Source organism: Pimephales promelas, chromosome 17 (genome assembly GCF_988280905.1).
Source record: "Pimephales promelas chromosome 17, fPimPro1.hap1.1, whole genome shotgun sequence".
Lineage (NCBI taxonomy): Eukaryota > Metazoa > Chordata > Actinopteri > Cypriniformes > Leuciscidae > Pimephales > Pimephales promelas.
The window spans coordinates 4,350,658-4,365,606 of record NC_142785.1 but is presented as its reverse complement, the minus strand read 5'-3'; the positions used below and the strand labels follow the sequence as shown (position 1 = coordinate 4,365,606).

The window sequence follows — 14,949 nt, the reverse complement described above, 5'->3', positions numbered from 1 at the left end:
ATCCCTTTATTTGTCGATACATGTGGGAACTCATATATGAAGAAAACATATATAAAATAATTTTGAGTTGAAAAGGATCAAAATAGGCTAAGTACATAATACATCAAATAATAAATAAAGGAAAACGTCACACAAAAATAAATTCAGGAATACATTTTATTAAAACTAAATTGTCTGTTTTATCAAGTAATTCCTATTTTCCCAGTATTGATATTGTTATTTATTTAGCGTAGTTGTGTCTTTTTCATTTCCGCAGATTTAGGCCACAAGCCCACAACACAGCAAAAATACATTTGTTCACAATATTCTAACATTTTTTTATTATTATTATTTTAAAAATACATTTGTGAATGCAATTTATCAGGCCAGTGTTTACATTGCCAATATTTATCTAACTGGGTTACTGGACACTGACCGGGGACTCTCTGCACCATCCGTTCAATCGGCGCTTTAGTCAGTCCATAAACATAGAAAAAGTGAGTAGATTAGTACAAATTGGACTGGATATACACTACCGGTCAAAAGTTCTAGATCAGTAAGAATTTTTTATGTTTTTAAATGAAGTCCCCCCCCCCCCCCCCCAAAAAAAAAAAAAAATTCTTACTGACCCCAAACTTTTGAATGGTAGTGATTAATGTTACAAAAGCTTTCCATTTCAGATCAATTCTGTTCTTTTGAACTTTCTATTCATCAAAGAATCCTGAAATAAAAATGTAAAAAACTGTTTTCAACATGGATAATAATCATAAATGTTTGTTGAGCATCATAATAAGTTCTGTAGGATCATTTGACACTGAAGACTGGAACGATGCTGTAAATTCAGCTTTGATCACAGGAATAAATTACAATTCACTATATATTCACATAGAAAACCGCTGTTTTAAATTGTAATAATATCACAATATTACTGTTTTTTTTAATCAAATAATTGCAGCCTTGCTGAGCAGAAGAGACTTCTTTTAAAAACATAAAAAAAATCTTAAAACGTTTGACCGGTAGTGTATTTAAGTATTTACTGTGTATTTCCAATTTGCTCTTACAACTTCTTCATCAGTGATTAGGCAATGTTTTTTTTTTTTTTTTTTTGTACGAAATTGAATGCTACTGGATTTATTGATAAATTAATGGGGCTTTAGACATTCTGAGCCGCCAAGCGCCCCCTGGTGGACAAAACGCACCCTCCCATTGGAACCGTTATACCCTGTAAAATCTGTCCTATCACGAGTTTCAGGTCTTTGAACCAATCACAGCTCCTGTCTCAGGATTTTCCACGTTGCAATACATTTTGGAAAGGTGGGACTGGGACCCGAACTTACATATTCTACTATTAAAAATTGTAGTAGCAAATTTAGCAGTTTTAAGAGTATCAATTTTTAGTCTACAAAAAAAGCTTTTGTAAATTAGGTAATTTGTTATAAAACCTCTTTACACTGTCACTGCAATGTCCCCGGGTCATTCAGTTTCTGGAGTTCCTCAATGGGAACATCGCGTTCGCTTCATCCTCTGTTTGCTGGGTTTAGTCCTGTCGGTTTACGCGCTACACGTCGAACTTTCCCGGGAGAATGATCCGGAATATCGTGCGATGTGCGACCTGGGTCATTCCGTGAGCTGCTCGAAGGTCTTCACCTCCAGGTAAGTTAAATGGTTCACTTCAGTCGTGGCAGTTTTCACACACTGAGCTCAGCCAGAAAAAGTAACGTATTGCCACACCATATTTCCCCAGTTGATTGATAACAATAAAAAAAATTGTACACATTTTCTAAAAATATTACGTTTAAATCTGACCATTGGATAAAGCCAGGTCCAAAATTATTGTTTCATTTTGTGTTTTACGACATATGGATTTCTTTTTCTTTTTTTTATCACTCCATAAATCAGAAAAAAAAAAGTTTTTAGGAATAACATGTTGCATAAAATCAGTCAAATGATAAATGAATAAGCCCCTGTGTAAAAACCTTCAGAATATATATGAAGAGTTCAGATGCAAAAGCCTCTAGTGATTTGAAATTTTACTTCCAGAATGATAATTTTTTACCAAGCTTGTATATTTAAGTTCAGTAATTTCACTTAAATGACAATTAATAGGTTATCTTCATTGCCATTTAAGTGAAATTACTGAACTTTAAAATACAAGCTTGATAAAAATGATCATTCTAGAAAAAAAAATCAAATGGCACTTAGAGGCTTTTGCATCTCAACTCTTTCTGCTTCTGAAGTAGACATTTCTGACTCAGTCCATGAGAAAAAGACTAATTTGGGAGGAAAATCAGCCTTTAAAGATATGAATCGTAAAAGTACAATAAATCAAACACTCTATTTTGTATGTTTTCCTTCCACTAGTCTGAAAAAAAAAACTTATGAAAAGCATAAATTTATCAGTACGTGATCAATTTTATTTAATGCAACCCGTATATAGAGAATATTTACTGGGAACTGATGTTATGAGCTGATGAAACTCTGATTGTACTCTCAGATGGGGACGTGGATTTGGACTCGTCCAGATCTTCACTTCCAAAGACAGCGTGTTGAATCAGCCGAACAGTGTGTTGGGAATCATTTTCTATACACTTCAGCTGGGTTTGGGTAAGTACTGTTATAATGAGACCCCAAAAACTATTTGAATAACACAATTTCAAATCAAGTGTCATCTGCAGATTAATTATGCTAGACTTCCTAATTTCGCTATTGAATTGTCTTATTGGGTCCTCAGTTATATTATATATAGAAAGAGAGAGTTATTGTGTGAAGGTGACGTGCAAATGTAATTGTGGACCTTTTGGTCACACAGGTCAGCTAGTGTCCGGCCGATCGGCGTTCTTCCTCGTCATCTTCTCTTGGGTGTCAGTGGCTGGATCAGTGTATCTGGCTGCTATTCTTGCCTTCGTCTTGGGTGATTTCTGTGTGGTGTGTGTCTCCACCTACATCATAAACTTTGCACTTCTCTACACAAACCTAAAGAGAAGGACAGGACTGGAGGGATGCCAGAAGAGAGGGAAGAGTGAATAAAATCAGAGTTTGAGAGATATTAAGGATTAAGCTGCCTCTAACTTCTGCAGGGGGAAAGAGGAACACGCATCAAACAAAACATTTGACAGATTTTGGGGCTAAAAGGGTATAGTAACAATAATCTGGACTTCAGATGTTCATGAACACATATTGAAGAGGAAACTTCAATTTTATTGTTTATCATCACACATTTTTTAGAATGAGAAAATAACATATTCATGGAGGTGATGATACAGTTACCAGACAGTGTGTTGTATGATGATGATGATGACGATCATGTGATTTATATCCAGGTCAGACTGTTACATGTAGTTCTAATCAACATTTGATTATTGTATACTAAATTATTGTACGATGATCGCAGTGACCTGATACATTTCTTTTACTGTCTATGCCTGAAACCTGTCATTCGAATGGCGCCATCTTGTGGTCAGAATGTGTCATTCGCTTACATCATAATTTTTTCCTGCACGTTTCTGTGTGGGGTGGCCTAGTAGCCTGACATCGCCATACTCATAATCTATTCAGAAAATGAAGAAATCTTTTTTCGAGTCATTTGGTTTATTCAACGAACCAAATCAACAAAATGACTCGAAAAAGATTCGTTCATTTTGATAAAAGTTTGAACAGGAGAGTCACAAGCGTGCATCACACATCAGCAAGGCGAGCATTTGTGCTTATAAAACTTAAACTTTTTAATTTATTTTTTTAAATGGCCGCTCGTTTCGCTAGATAAGACCCTTATTCATCGTCTGGTGTCGTTTAAAGCCCTTTAAAGCTGCACAGAAACTCTCATTTGGACTTTGAACCGTTTGGACCGCATTGAAGTCCATTGTATGGAGAAAATCCTGTAATGTTTTCATCAAAAACCTTAAATTCTTTTCGGCTGAAGAAAAAAATGGCATGGACATCTTGGATGACATGGGGGTGAGTAAATTATCAGCAAAAGTTTTTTTTTTTTAAGTGAACTACTTTAAATAAAAGATAGGCTAACAAGCTAATACATTGCTAAATATGAGACGTTTACAGAAAATGTCACAAAGCTCTAGGCAGAAAGGGGAAAAAATAGGAAAACATGTCAGCCACACAAAATAGAGAGGTATAATCAGTGGAGTGAAGAAAGAATGAGTATAAGGTAAGAGTGCAGGCAGGCTAATATCCTAGACTTCGTTTTCTGGTTAAAGGCAGGCCTATGTTGTGTTACAAAATCCACCCTTGAAAAAAAGAGTAGAAAACTTGAAAACTCTGAACTTGAAAGGTAGAAAATCATGTGTTTGTCAAAGTCATCTGAGAAGAAACTGGCTAAAAATGTTATGCTTGGCTTATTCACAGAGATGGAAAAAAAAAAAAATGCTTTTGAATATGCAAAACTAATGGAATTAACTGAAACCAAAAATAAAACAGACCACTGTGCCAATTTACCTGAGAATGACTGTAGAATAAAAATCTTATCATTTTGAAATCTCCTGTCTGTACATTTTCTAAGCACTCATATTCCTTCATAAACCAACTACAGTTGGAGATACAGGAGCATTTGTTTAAAATCATAATAGTGTAGGTAGAATATATTTATTTGACTTCAATCTTTGTAAACTCATGTTAACTTTTGATTTGAATAATGTTGTCTATTAAATATTGCAATAACATTAAGAACTAAGATTAATAAATTATTTTTAGAAGTATTGTTCATTGTTAGTTCATGTTACCTAATGCATTAAGCTGTTAACATGTATAACTTTTTGGAAAGAGTGTATATATAGCGCTTAATAGATTTTTTCAAAGCAAGTCACTTTCAGATGTAAAGTATTCAGCTCAATTCAGTTCAATAACTGCCAATGTTGTAGGAATTCATGTTCATCTCTTAATCTCAAATCAATCTCGAAAGCAGCTGATAAAGATAATATCTGAAAAGAAGATTTTGTGAGAAGTGTAGTTTCTAACTAAACACAATTTTAGCATTCTGCACAGCACAACCACAATTTGAAAGGAGTTCTTCACTGTAAAAAATAATCCTGTAAAACAAATGCTGTAGTTGCCAACATCATACTGTAAAAATACGATGTGTTACTGTTTTTGAAATTAACAGCTAAATACTGTATTGTCAGCTACAGTATTAAACTTTAATTTAACAGCTATATGTTCTAACACAAACACAGTAACAGACCGTATAGTTACGGTAACCACAGCTGCCATGAGTTTACCGTTTTTAGAGGATTCATTTTTACAGTGCTCTCACAATTTGAGTAATGATAAGGACAGTCATAACACTCTGTGGTCCGGTCACGTGTCACAGAAGCTAAACTGAGCAGTCAGTATTAGGCCTGGTGGTGACCTTACAAAACTAAACAGTGCACAAGACTATTCATCAAGATTACAGCCGCCATTAAAGATTACAGACAACTCTAAAGAAACAAGAGGAAATCTGATTTTGTGGAAGTTTTTATGGATATAAGGATAATTAAGTGAAATATACAAGTGTGAGAATATTTTGAAAGCACTGATTCCACAAACCTTGCAAACTTGCACTGCAAATTAAGCATCTACCACATAAAATGTCTGAATGGAATAAATGGCAGTGGCCTGTATAGTGCATCTATACCTCGTACTTCTACAAATGATAATCTTGATTAATTGGCTTGTGCACTTTTGTTTTGTAAGGCCACAAGGCCTAATACTGACTGCTCAGTTTAGCTTCTGTGACACGCGACTGGACCACAGAGTGTTATGACTGTCTCTTACATGACACACACCTTTTTTGCCTTTCAAATTGTGGTTGTGCTAATGCAATGCTAAAATTGTGTGGGTTTTTTTTGTATCATATTTATGAAATCTTCCTTTCAGAGATATGGAATGTTTTTATCTTTATCATAGCCAAGTTAATCTTGCTTTTGAGATAGGATTTTCTGAATAGCAGGACTGTGGAGCGTAATAGGCTTGCTTTTAAATTTCAATTCAGTTTCTGAATTTTGTACTGAGTTCTTTTGTACCATTTTGTACCAAATATAGGCTACATTTACCACCCTTTGCACTGACAGAAAAAGCACACCTAGTCATGATTAATTGGGATGTACAGGTATCTATCATATCCAGTGATGCTCTCTTATGGTTTATTTCAAACCCAAGAGAAGAAAATTATACAAAACATCCCTATTTGAAGCATATGCATGCAGTCATAATAATTGCTGTTTATGAATATTTTCATCATTTAAATGTATTAATTTAGCAAATGTTTTTGTCCAAAGTGACTTAAGGGATCTCATTTTGACAGTGAACACAAATATTCCATTTAAAATCAATATATCAATATCAAATAGTTCACAAAAGCTGAAAGGGCCTTTGCGTCGTTGCATTCTATATGACAAGACTGAAGAAATTAATAATGAAAGTGATTTCCACTCGTTTCCTTGCATACAATAAGGTCTCATTTGTTAATACTAGTTAATATTTTAGCTAACATGAACAAACAATGAGCAAAACATTTGTTAGTTAATAAAAAAATAAAGCTGTTCGTTGTTCATGTAAGTTCACAATGCATCAACTAATGTTAACAAATACAACTTTTGATTTTAATAATGTATTAGTAAACAATGAAGTTAACAAACTAAGATAAATAAATGCTGTAGAAGTATTGTTCATTATTAGTTCATTTTATATAAAGTAGTGATATAATGTAAACTAACAAAACCTTATAAAGTGTTTGAATGCAGTTGTAAATATATGTAAATTAAATACAAATATCCAGAAAACAGGTTGCAGAAGCAGCTTAGGGACAGAGGAAATATAGGATAAATTATCATAGTTCCTGGAAGGAAGAAAGGGGAAATGAGAAGGAACAAGTGCTGCTTTTCCACGGATGAAAATAATCTCATTACTGACTGAACAGCAGAGTCATTCGTTAACTGAAACTAACTCAAACTGAAACCATAAAAATCATTATTTCTTGCTTGAACTGAAAGTAATAAAATAAAATAAAACTTATACTTATTTTATTTCAGCTAACCAAGGCAGCATTTCTTATTTTTTATTAAATTCAAACGTTATTAGTATTAAATGTTGAGATTAACATTGACTTAGATGAATACCTTAGAAGTGATATGTGATATATATATATATATATACATATATATATATATATATATATATATATATATATATATATATATGTATGTGATATATATTATTCTTTTAACTAATGTGATTAATGCATTATGAAAGGAAAACCTCACTGTAAGTGTTACTAAAGTTTTAACTTCTAATTGTAATTTTTATACTAATCATGTGTTATGCCATTCAAGACCAAATACATTATTTTAGCATATCACTATGGCTACATTTGTTCTGTGTATGTATAACCATCATGTGCTGTGGACAGGTAAACAGAGACCTTTTTCATAGAAACAATTTTGCATGCTAATATGCATCTTCATAATAGCCTACCATGGAAACCGTCTATATTCAAATTCTCATATGTAGTGATGTATGTTATGCAATTCTAGAGGACATTTGGAGTTGTCAACACACTGCAAGGTAAGGGTTTTTCAGAAATTATTTTACTTTGTTTGGTACAATGAAATATCAGTTTTCGCAACGTTTTCAAAGATGTATTGCTATTCTATATAATGATTCATGATTGTATATTTCTATATTTATTTTTTCAGACATTTTTAGACAAGAGCCGACTAAATCTGCTTTCATTACAATGGAGTATCTGAAGTATCTAATGCTGATATTTCTCATCAGTAAGTGTTTTCCCCCTCAATATTTTTAAAACAAGTCTATTTTAGATCAGTTTGTCAATTTCATGGCATTTTTTGAGTAGAAATTAACGCACAAAATTTAGTGTCCTATAATGGCAATACAACAACAGGTGTTTAAAAAAGCGTTAAAAAGGGTGGCAAAAATGTGTTAATTCAGGGAGTTCAAAGGGCAACTAAGCACAAAGAAAATACACATTTTAGGTATTATAAAAAAAAAATTAAATGATCTCAGATGATTTATTCTAATATATGACATTGATAGCTTAAAGTGTCTAAACAGATACACTAGAAATCACTAGTATTACTTGCCTTTGCAAGTGTTTGTGAAAAAAAAAAGAGAAAATTGCTTCCATTTTTTTTTCCAGTAGCCTTAATCTGATTCTTAAATAGCATTATTGGTGTTGAAGCTGATAATATATATTATTTCAGTAAATATCAGACTGTGGATGGGGAAATCATTTTGTGTTAAAATTATCTCTGTTATGTTCTATTTTATTTTTACAATGTTTGCTAGTTTCTCGTTTTCTTGTGTTCTCTAGTTACAGTGGGGCCAAAAAGTATTTAGTCAGCCACTGATTGTGCAAGTTCTCCTACTTAGAATAATGAGAGAGGTCTGTCATGGGTACACTTCAACTATGAGAGACAAAATGAAAAAAAAAAAAAACCAGGAAATCACATTGTAGGATTTTTAAAGAATTTATTTGTAAATTATGGTGGAAAATAAGTATTTGGTCAATAACAAAAGTTCAACTCAATACTTTGTAACATAACCTTTGTTGGCAATGACAGAGCTCAAATGTTTCCTGTAAGTCTTCACCAGGTTTGCACACACTGTAGCTGGCCCATTCCTCCATGCAGATCTCCTCTAGAGCAGTGATGTTTCGGGGCTGTCGCTGGGCAACACGGACTTTCAACTCCCTCCACAAATTTTCTATGGGGTTGAGGTCTGAAGACTGGCTAGGTCACTCCAGGACCTTGAAATGCTTTTTACAGAGCCACTCCTTCGTTGCGTTTGCGGTGTGTATGGGATCATTTTCATGCTAGAAGATCCAGCCACGTTTCATCTTCAAGGCTCTCACTGATGGAAGGAGGTTTTGGCTTAAAATCTCACGATACATGGCCCCGTTCATTCTTCCCTCAACACGGATCAGTCGTCCTGGTCCCTTTGCAGAAAAACAGCCTCAAAGCATGATGTTTCCTTCCCCATGCTTCACAGTATTAATATAATATAAGTGTTCTTGGGATGCAAGTGTTAATATAAGTGTTAATGCAAGTGTTAATATAAGTGTTCTTGGGATGCAACTCTACATTCTTCTTCCTCCAAACACGACGAGTTGAGTTTTTACTAAAAAGTTTTTACACCATCCTCTTCTGGATCATCCATATGCTCTCTGGCAAACTTCAGATGGGCCTGGACATGTATTGGCTTAAGCAGGGGGACACGCCTGGCACTGCAGGATTAGAGTCCCTCTCGGTGTAGTGTGTTACTTATGGTAGCCTTTGTTACTTTGGTCCCAGCTCTCTGCAGGTCATTCATCAGGTCCCTCCGTGTAGTTCTGGGGTTTTTGCTCACCGTTCTCATGATCATTTTGACCCCACGGGATGAGATCTTGCGTGGAGTCCCAGATCGAGGGAGATTATCAGTGGTCTTGTATGTCTTCCATTTTCTTACAATTGCTCCCACAGTTGATTTTTTTCACACCAAGCTGCTTGCCTATTGTAGATTCACTCTTCCCAGCCTTGTGCAGGTCTACACTTTTCTTCATGGTGTCCTTCGACAGCTCATGGTTGAGTTTGGAGTGTGACTGTTTGAGGCTGTGGACAGGTGTCTTTTATACAGATAACGGGTTCAAACGGGTGCCAATAATACAGGTAACGAGTGGAGGACAGAAGAGTAGTTACAGGTCTGTAAGAGCCCGAAATGTTGCTAGTTTGTGGGTGACCAAATACTTATTTTCCACCATAATTTACAAATAAATTATTTAAAAATCCTACAATGTGATTCCTTGGATTTTTTTTTCTCATTTTTTAGTTGAAGTGTGCCTATGATGAAAATTATAGACCTCTCTCATCATTCTAAAGGCTGGTTCAAACGGGACGATTTTAAAATTGTCGGCCGATTTTCCAAACGTTAGAGACCCCACACACAGCGATAAAAAATCACGGGTCTACCGGTTTTGGTCGTACCGTGTGTGGTGCGCAGCCACACGGCAAAAATCAACACATCACACACGAACCGATTTGACTCCCGAGCATTCCTAGGTCAGACGGAAAATCTCGCAAAATCCCTCGAGATCAAACGTGACTTCAGAGTAAACAATCATGGTGGACGAAGAGGATGCAGTGGCGAAAGTAGGTGTTTCTCAATGTCTACTTAGCAGGACGGGTCCTTTCAAGTCATTTCCTTCAGAGGCTAGGCAAGGGTCCTCTTTAGCATTCGGAGAACATGTAAATGGAACAGGCTAGCAAGTGCACGTCATTGCGTCATTACATCAGTGAAAGGTCCCCTTCGGCGCTGCAAAAATCATAGTGCTGGTGTACTGCACTGTTTAAATACACTTGACAGTCCTTATTTTGTGTTGTCAGTCCTCATAGAAATAAATAAATAAAGTATAAGGGATAATGTATAACCAGGCGGTTGTTTTAGTGAATACAACCCCGCAAACTCTAAAGCAGTCTTGATCAGCCTGAAGGGGTTGTATTCGCTGTAACAACCGCCTCGCTATACATTTTCCCACTTATAACATGGCTACCTACCAAATAAATCAATAATTTGACACAAATTTGAGTTTATTTATTCAAAAACGATTATATTACCGGAGTGAACAGAACTACCTCCATAGCAACATGATCTAGCTGTTAAAACATATGTAATTGTAAAATATGTGACCAACAAAAAAGGCTATAACATTATATGAAGTAAAAATTTAAAAGTTAATCACCAGTAAAAGGGAACAGCTTTAAATCCCCTCAGCAAATTTGAGCCGATATGTTAAATAGTTTAACAAACATTAAATAAATGGCCAAACTGAAATTATACTTGCTTACATTTGAAAGCATATTGCCGTTATCACTCCGACTCCGCTAACGGTCGACATTTCTTAGTTTTTGAACAAGATAGCAAAGCTGCGCATAGGATTGTGGGTGATTTAAGAGCGCGAAGGCTACACATATGCATCCTTTCCTGTGTATGGGATATTTTCCGAACGAAGGACTCAGTCCTTCATTGAAATTCGGAGGATCCTCGACATTGGAACAGTCCTTCGACGGACGTCGATGACGTAGCATCCTCGAAATTCCGGCTTCCGAGGATCCTTCCTTGACATTGAGAAACGCCTACTGTGTAGTTTGTTTTTAACGAAAAAAAAACGTCCACCGGACATTCTGGTGCGCTATACTGCCAGGCGCCGGCTGTTTTGATTTTGTTTCCCGTTGGTGCTTCCTCTACGCCTCGTCACCTCGCTTTCTGATTGGCTACATGCCACAGTTCACAGGCTCGTTCGTCCCCGGGGGACACCACACACGAGGAGAAATCGGGCCAAAACAATCCAACATGTTGGATATCCCCGATTTGAGATCGGAGTGGTCCCGGCATCCTTCCGAGCAGACGAGAGCAGTCTTAACACACCACACACGGCAGGAATATCTGAGCAGATTATTTTACGATAATCGGAGCATCCTTAAAGGAGAACTCCGGCGAACAATGAACCTTTGGTCTAATAAAACATCGGTACATAGTCAATCGTTCTCTGAGATTTGTTTTCATGATAATCGAATGTAAAGAGTTTTATCTCTAAAAACTGTTTAGCGTATAATGCTAGTACTGGGGGCATTGACTAAGTAAAATAAATCGCTGGTTTATACCACTAACAAGGCTCAAAATAGCCCCACACTAACACAGTAACATAATGAGGGTCCATACATGCAAAACGAAGCATTGAGAACTTTGTAAGTGTACAGACCGTTTAATAAGAAGATACTTTATGAAGACAGTTCACTTCGCGTATACAGACAGGAGCCATCTTAAAAAATAGTCTCGATAAATCAAACCACGAACGTCGTGCTGAGTGATCTGAACTGTATGAAGTTCAGCGAACTTCTGAACTGAATGAACGGCGTTCGGGGATCGACTTATCGAGACTATTTTTTAAGATGGCTCCTGTCTGTATACGCGAAGTGAACTGTCTTCATAAAGTATCTTCTTATTAAACGGTCTGTACACTTACAAAGTTCTCAATGCTTCGTTTTGCATGTATGGAGCCTCATTATGTTACTGTGTGAGTGTGAGGCTATTTTGAGCCTTGTTAGTGGTATAAACTAGCGATTTCTTTTTACTTAGTCAATGCCCCCAGTACTAGCATTATACGCTAAACAGTTTTTAGAGATAAAACTTTTTACATTCGATTATCAAGAAAACAAAACTCAGAGAACGATTGACTAGGTACCGATGTTTTATTAGACCAAAGGTTCATTGTTCGCCGGAGTTCTCCTTTAAGATTGTCGGAAGGGGTGATCGGGGCTAAAATCGGGCTAATAATCCTGCCGTGTGAACCAGCCTTTAGTAGGAGAACTTGCACAATCAGTGGCTGACTAAATACTTTTTGGCCCCACTGTAGTTCTGTTGTTTGGTAATTAGGACCCACGCCTGTTCCGGTTTATCTTTGATTCTTGAATGTTATTCAGGCCCTGAGTTTCCTGTGTGGTTCTTTGTCTGGTATTATGTTAATACAAACACAAACGCATGTGTCATTCCTATTTTGCACGCGCGCAAAGCAGGATTTTTTCCCTCAAAAGACGCACGTTGGTAAACTAGGAAATGAACTTGCGCTCCCTGGCCGAATCGGCGCAAAAAGGAGGCGTGTTTCGGCGCAAACATTCCCTGGTGCTATTTTACACTTCCAAAAACGCGTTGTGCGTTGTTCATAATGCTATTTTAAGCGCGCATGCTTGGCCATAATGTAGCGGGTGCACAACGCGCTTTGATTCTCTCATCAACACAGATGCAGCAGTTTTTATTTTTGCAAATCATACATTGTAACCAGGAAAATATTAACACATGAGGGAAATCATTGTGCTTTACATGAAGATGAAAAGGCCATTTTTTAAGACTAATTGTAGTACTAAAAGATCAGACCTGTTTGCCCAATAGTGGCAAGAACATACATATACGTATAGGCTAATGTTTAACCGACGCTGATGTGCGAGAGTTTCTCCCATCCCCATACAACGTCATCTCTCTGTCTTTCACTGCCCTGACAAGAACGTCGGTCTCATCGGCTGTGAACGCTCCTGACGCACGCCTGGTAACCCCCCCCCCCCCCCCCGTTATAATAACAATCCGTCATGCAACATGCACACCTGCTCTTAACCTGCTCTATGTTGGATGGCGCTCTGATTGGTTTATTTCACGTTACGCCCAAATCACACCTATGAATAATGAAGCTACTCCAGACAAACTCCTTTTAGATTTGCACCAGGCGCAAGAGGCATTTATCCCGCCGGGAAAATAGCAACAGCGCCGGGACCCGCCGACAAAGTTACTTGCGCTTTGCGCTTTTACACTTGCGTTTCAGATCGTTAAAATAGGGCCCTCTGTCTCCACCTCTTTGGCTCTGTCTGGCTCAGAGCCACCTTCCCACCGGCTCCACCTCTTACCTTTGGCTCCCTGGCTTCACCTTCAAAGCTTGTCACTGCAGCTCAGCCTATATATATCTATATTATTCAAATATATATATCTGTATTCAGAATCTGCGTCCGTTTTGAACCCATTCGAAACATGGAGTTCACGCCACCTTTCAAAAGCCCTTCCAATATTTATCATTGTTTTCGCATGGGCCCGGTTGCAATCTCTTTTTTTCTTTAGCCACTTCGAAGTCCAAACAAAGTCTTTTGCATTTTACAATGGGTAGATCTCCAGTTGTCACTGGTGATTGTTGTTTGAACCTTTCTGGATCTGCCATCGAATTAATACGTTTAATTATATCAAGTGCTGTAAGAAAAGGCTATAAATATAGCAAATATGGCAAGCCCACTAGCCGAGACTCCTTCTTTATGTGTACAGATGTGACGTAATGAAACAAAGACATGCTTGAATTTCCCGCGGAAATCCACCAGTGTTTCTGGTTTTGCATGTTTAGATATTCATAAAGAAAATATTCTTGGGGCCCATGATATTTTTTGTGAAAATGATTTAAAAAATACTGTCAACTAAAAAAAAAAACGCTGACGACAAAACCACAAAGTCATGTGATTCATCTTGAACATATTTGACTCTTTTAATTACCTCTCCTTTTACTCTTTAAAGGTGACACAAGAAAAGCTATAAATGTGTTTAAACTATAAAACAAAACTCTCAAATGTGGAGAATTGTTTACAGTTCTTACTATTCCCTTCAGAACAGGCATGTGTGGTTTCCTCATTGAACACTAGTAATGTGGGAGGTGAGGATGCACCTGCAGGGAACTGGCCTTGGCAGGTCAGTCTACACTTTTATGACTATTACATCTGTGAAGGGTCCCTCATCAGCCACGAATGGGTGCTCACTGCGGCTCACTGCGTTTACTTCTCGTAAGAACACAAAATAGATTTATATATAAATTAAATTTATGATTAATAAGATCTCCTGTGAATTTGCAGTTCTCAGGGCTAACACACTGTGTCTTTTCTTCAACATTCAGAGGCACAAACTGGACTGTTTATCTGGGCAGACAAAGCCAAAATATTTCAGTCTTTAACCCCATTGAGATTCGAGGAGTCCAATCCATCATTACACATCCAGACTATAACTATTCACTGACCAATAACATCGCCTTGCTGAGATTGAGTGAGCCAGTGAACTTTACCAGCTACATCAGCCCAATCCGCCTGGCTGCTAATGACAGTGTGTTTCACACGGGCGCCTCCTGCTGGTCCACTGGATGGAATGGAAACAGCTTTATAGGTAATGATCATCAATGTGCGCTCATTGAACTACATGTAATATGGACTATGTAACCAGATGAAAAAATAAAGTACTTGTCATTGTACCACATTACATTGTCAACCTTACTAGTAGTTGTACTGATAAATTGGACACGTTGTTTTCCTCCTATTTTTAATTAGGACGCAAATACAGTAACCTGACAGTAATGGAAAGCTTAGGATGTCTCCAACATAGTCAAAAGCAGAAGATTAAAAAGTACTGTCC

General features: G+C 36.9%; 2 protein-coding genes across 2 annotated transcripts in view; both read left to right on the top strand.

Annotated features, from left to right (window-relative positions):
- Positions 1 to 1,244: 1,244 nt before the first annotated feature.
- vkorc1 (vitamin K epoxide reductase complex, subunit 1) lies at positions 1,245 to 4,468 on the top strand. Its single transcript, XM_039657639.2, has 3 exons — positions 1,245 to 1,632; positions 2,474 to 2,583; positions 2,789 to 4,468. Exons 1-3 carry the CDS (start codon positions 1,442 to 1,444, stop codon positions 3,004 to 3,006), a joined length of 519 nt encoding a protein of 172 aa, XP_039513573.2. The 5' UTR covers positions 1,245 to 1,441; the 3' UTR covers positions 3,007 to 4,468.
- Positions 3,854 to 14,949, top strand: part of LOC120468973 (uncharacterized) — a 35,359-nt gene continuing 24,263 nt past the window's right edge. Inside the window, exons 1-5 of the mRNA XM_089121788.1 lie at positions 3,854 to 3,933; positions 7,503 to 7,533; positions 7,665 to 7,745; positions 14,159 to 14,330; positions 14,441 to 14,703. Of these exons, the coding sequence (XP_088977914.1) occupies positions 3,910 to 3,933; positions 7,503 to 7,533; positions 7,665 to 7,745; positions 14,159 to 14,330; positions 14,441 to 14,703 (571 nt within the window). The 5' untranslated portion in view covers positions 3,854 to 3,909. The remainder of the gene's footprint in view (positions 3,934 to 7,502; positions 7,534 to 7,664; positions 7,746 to 14,158; positions 14,331 to 14,440; positions 14,704 to 14,949) is intronic.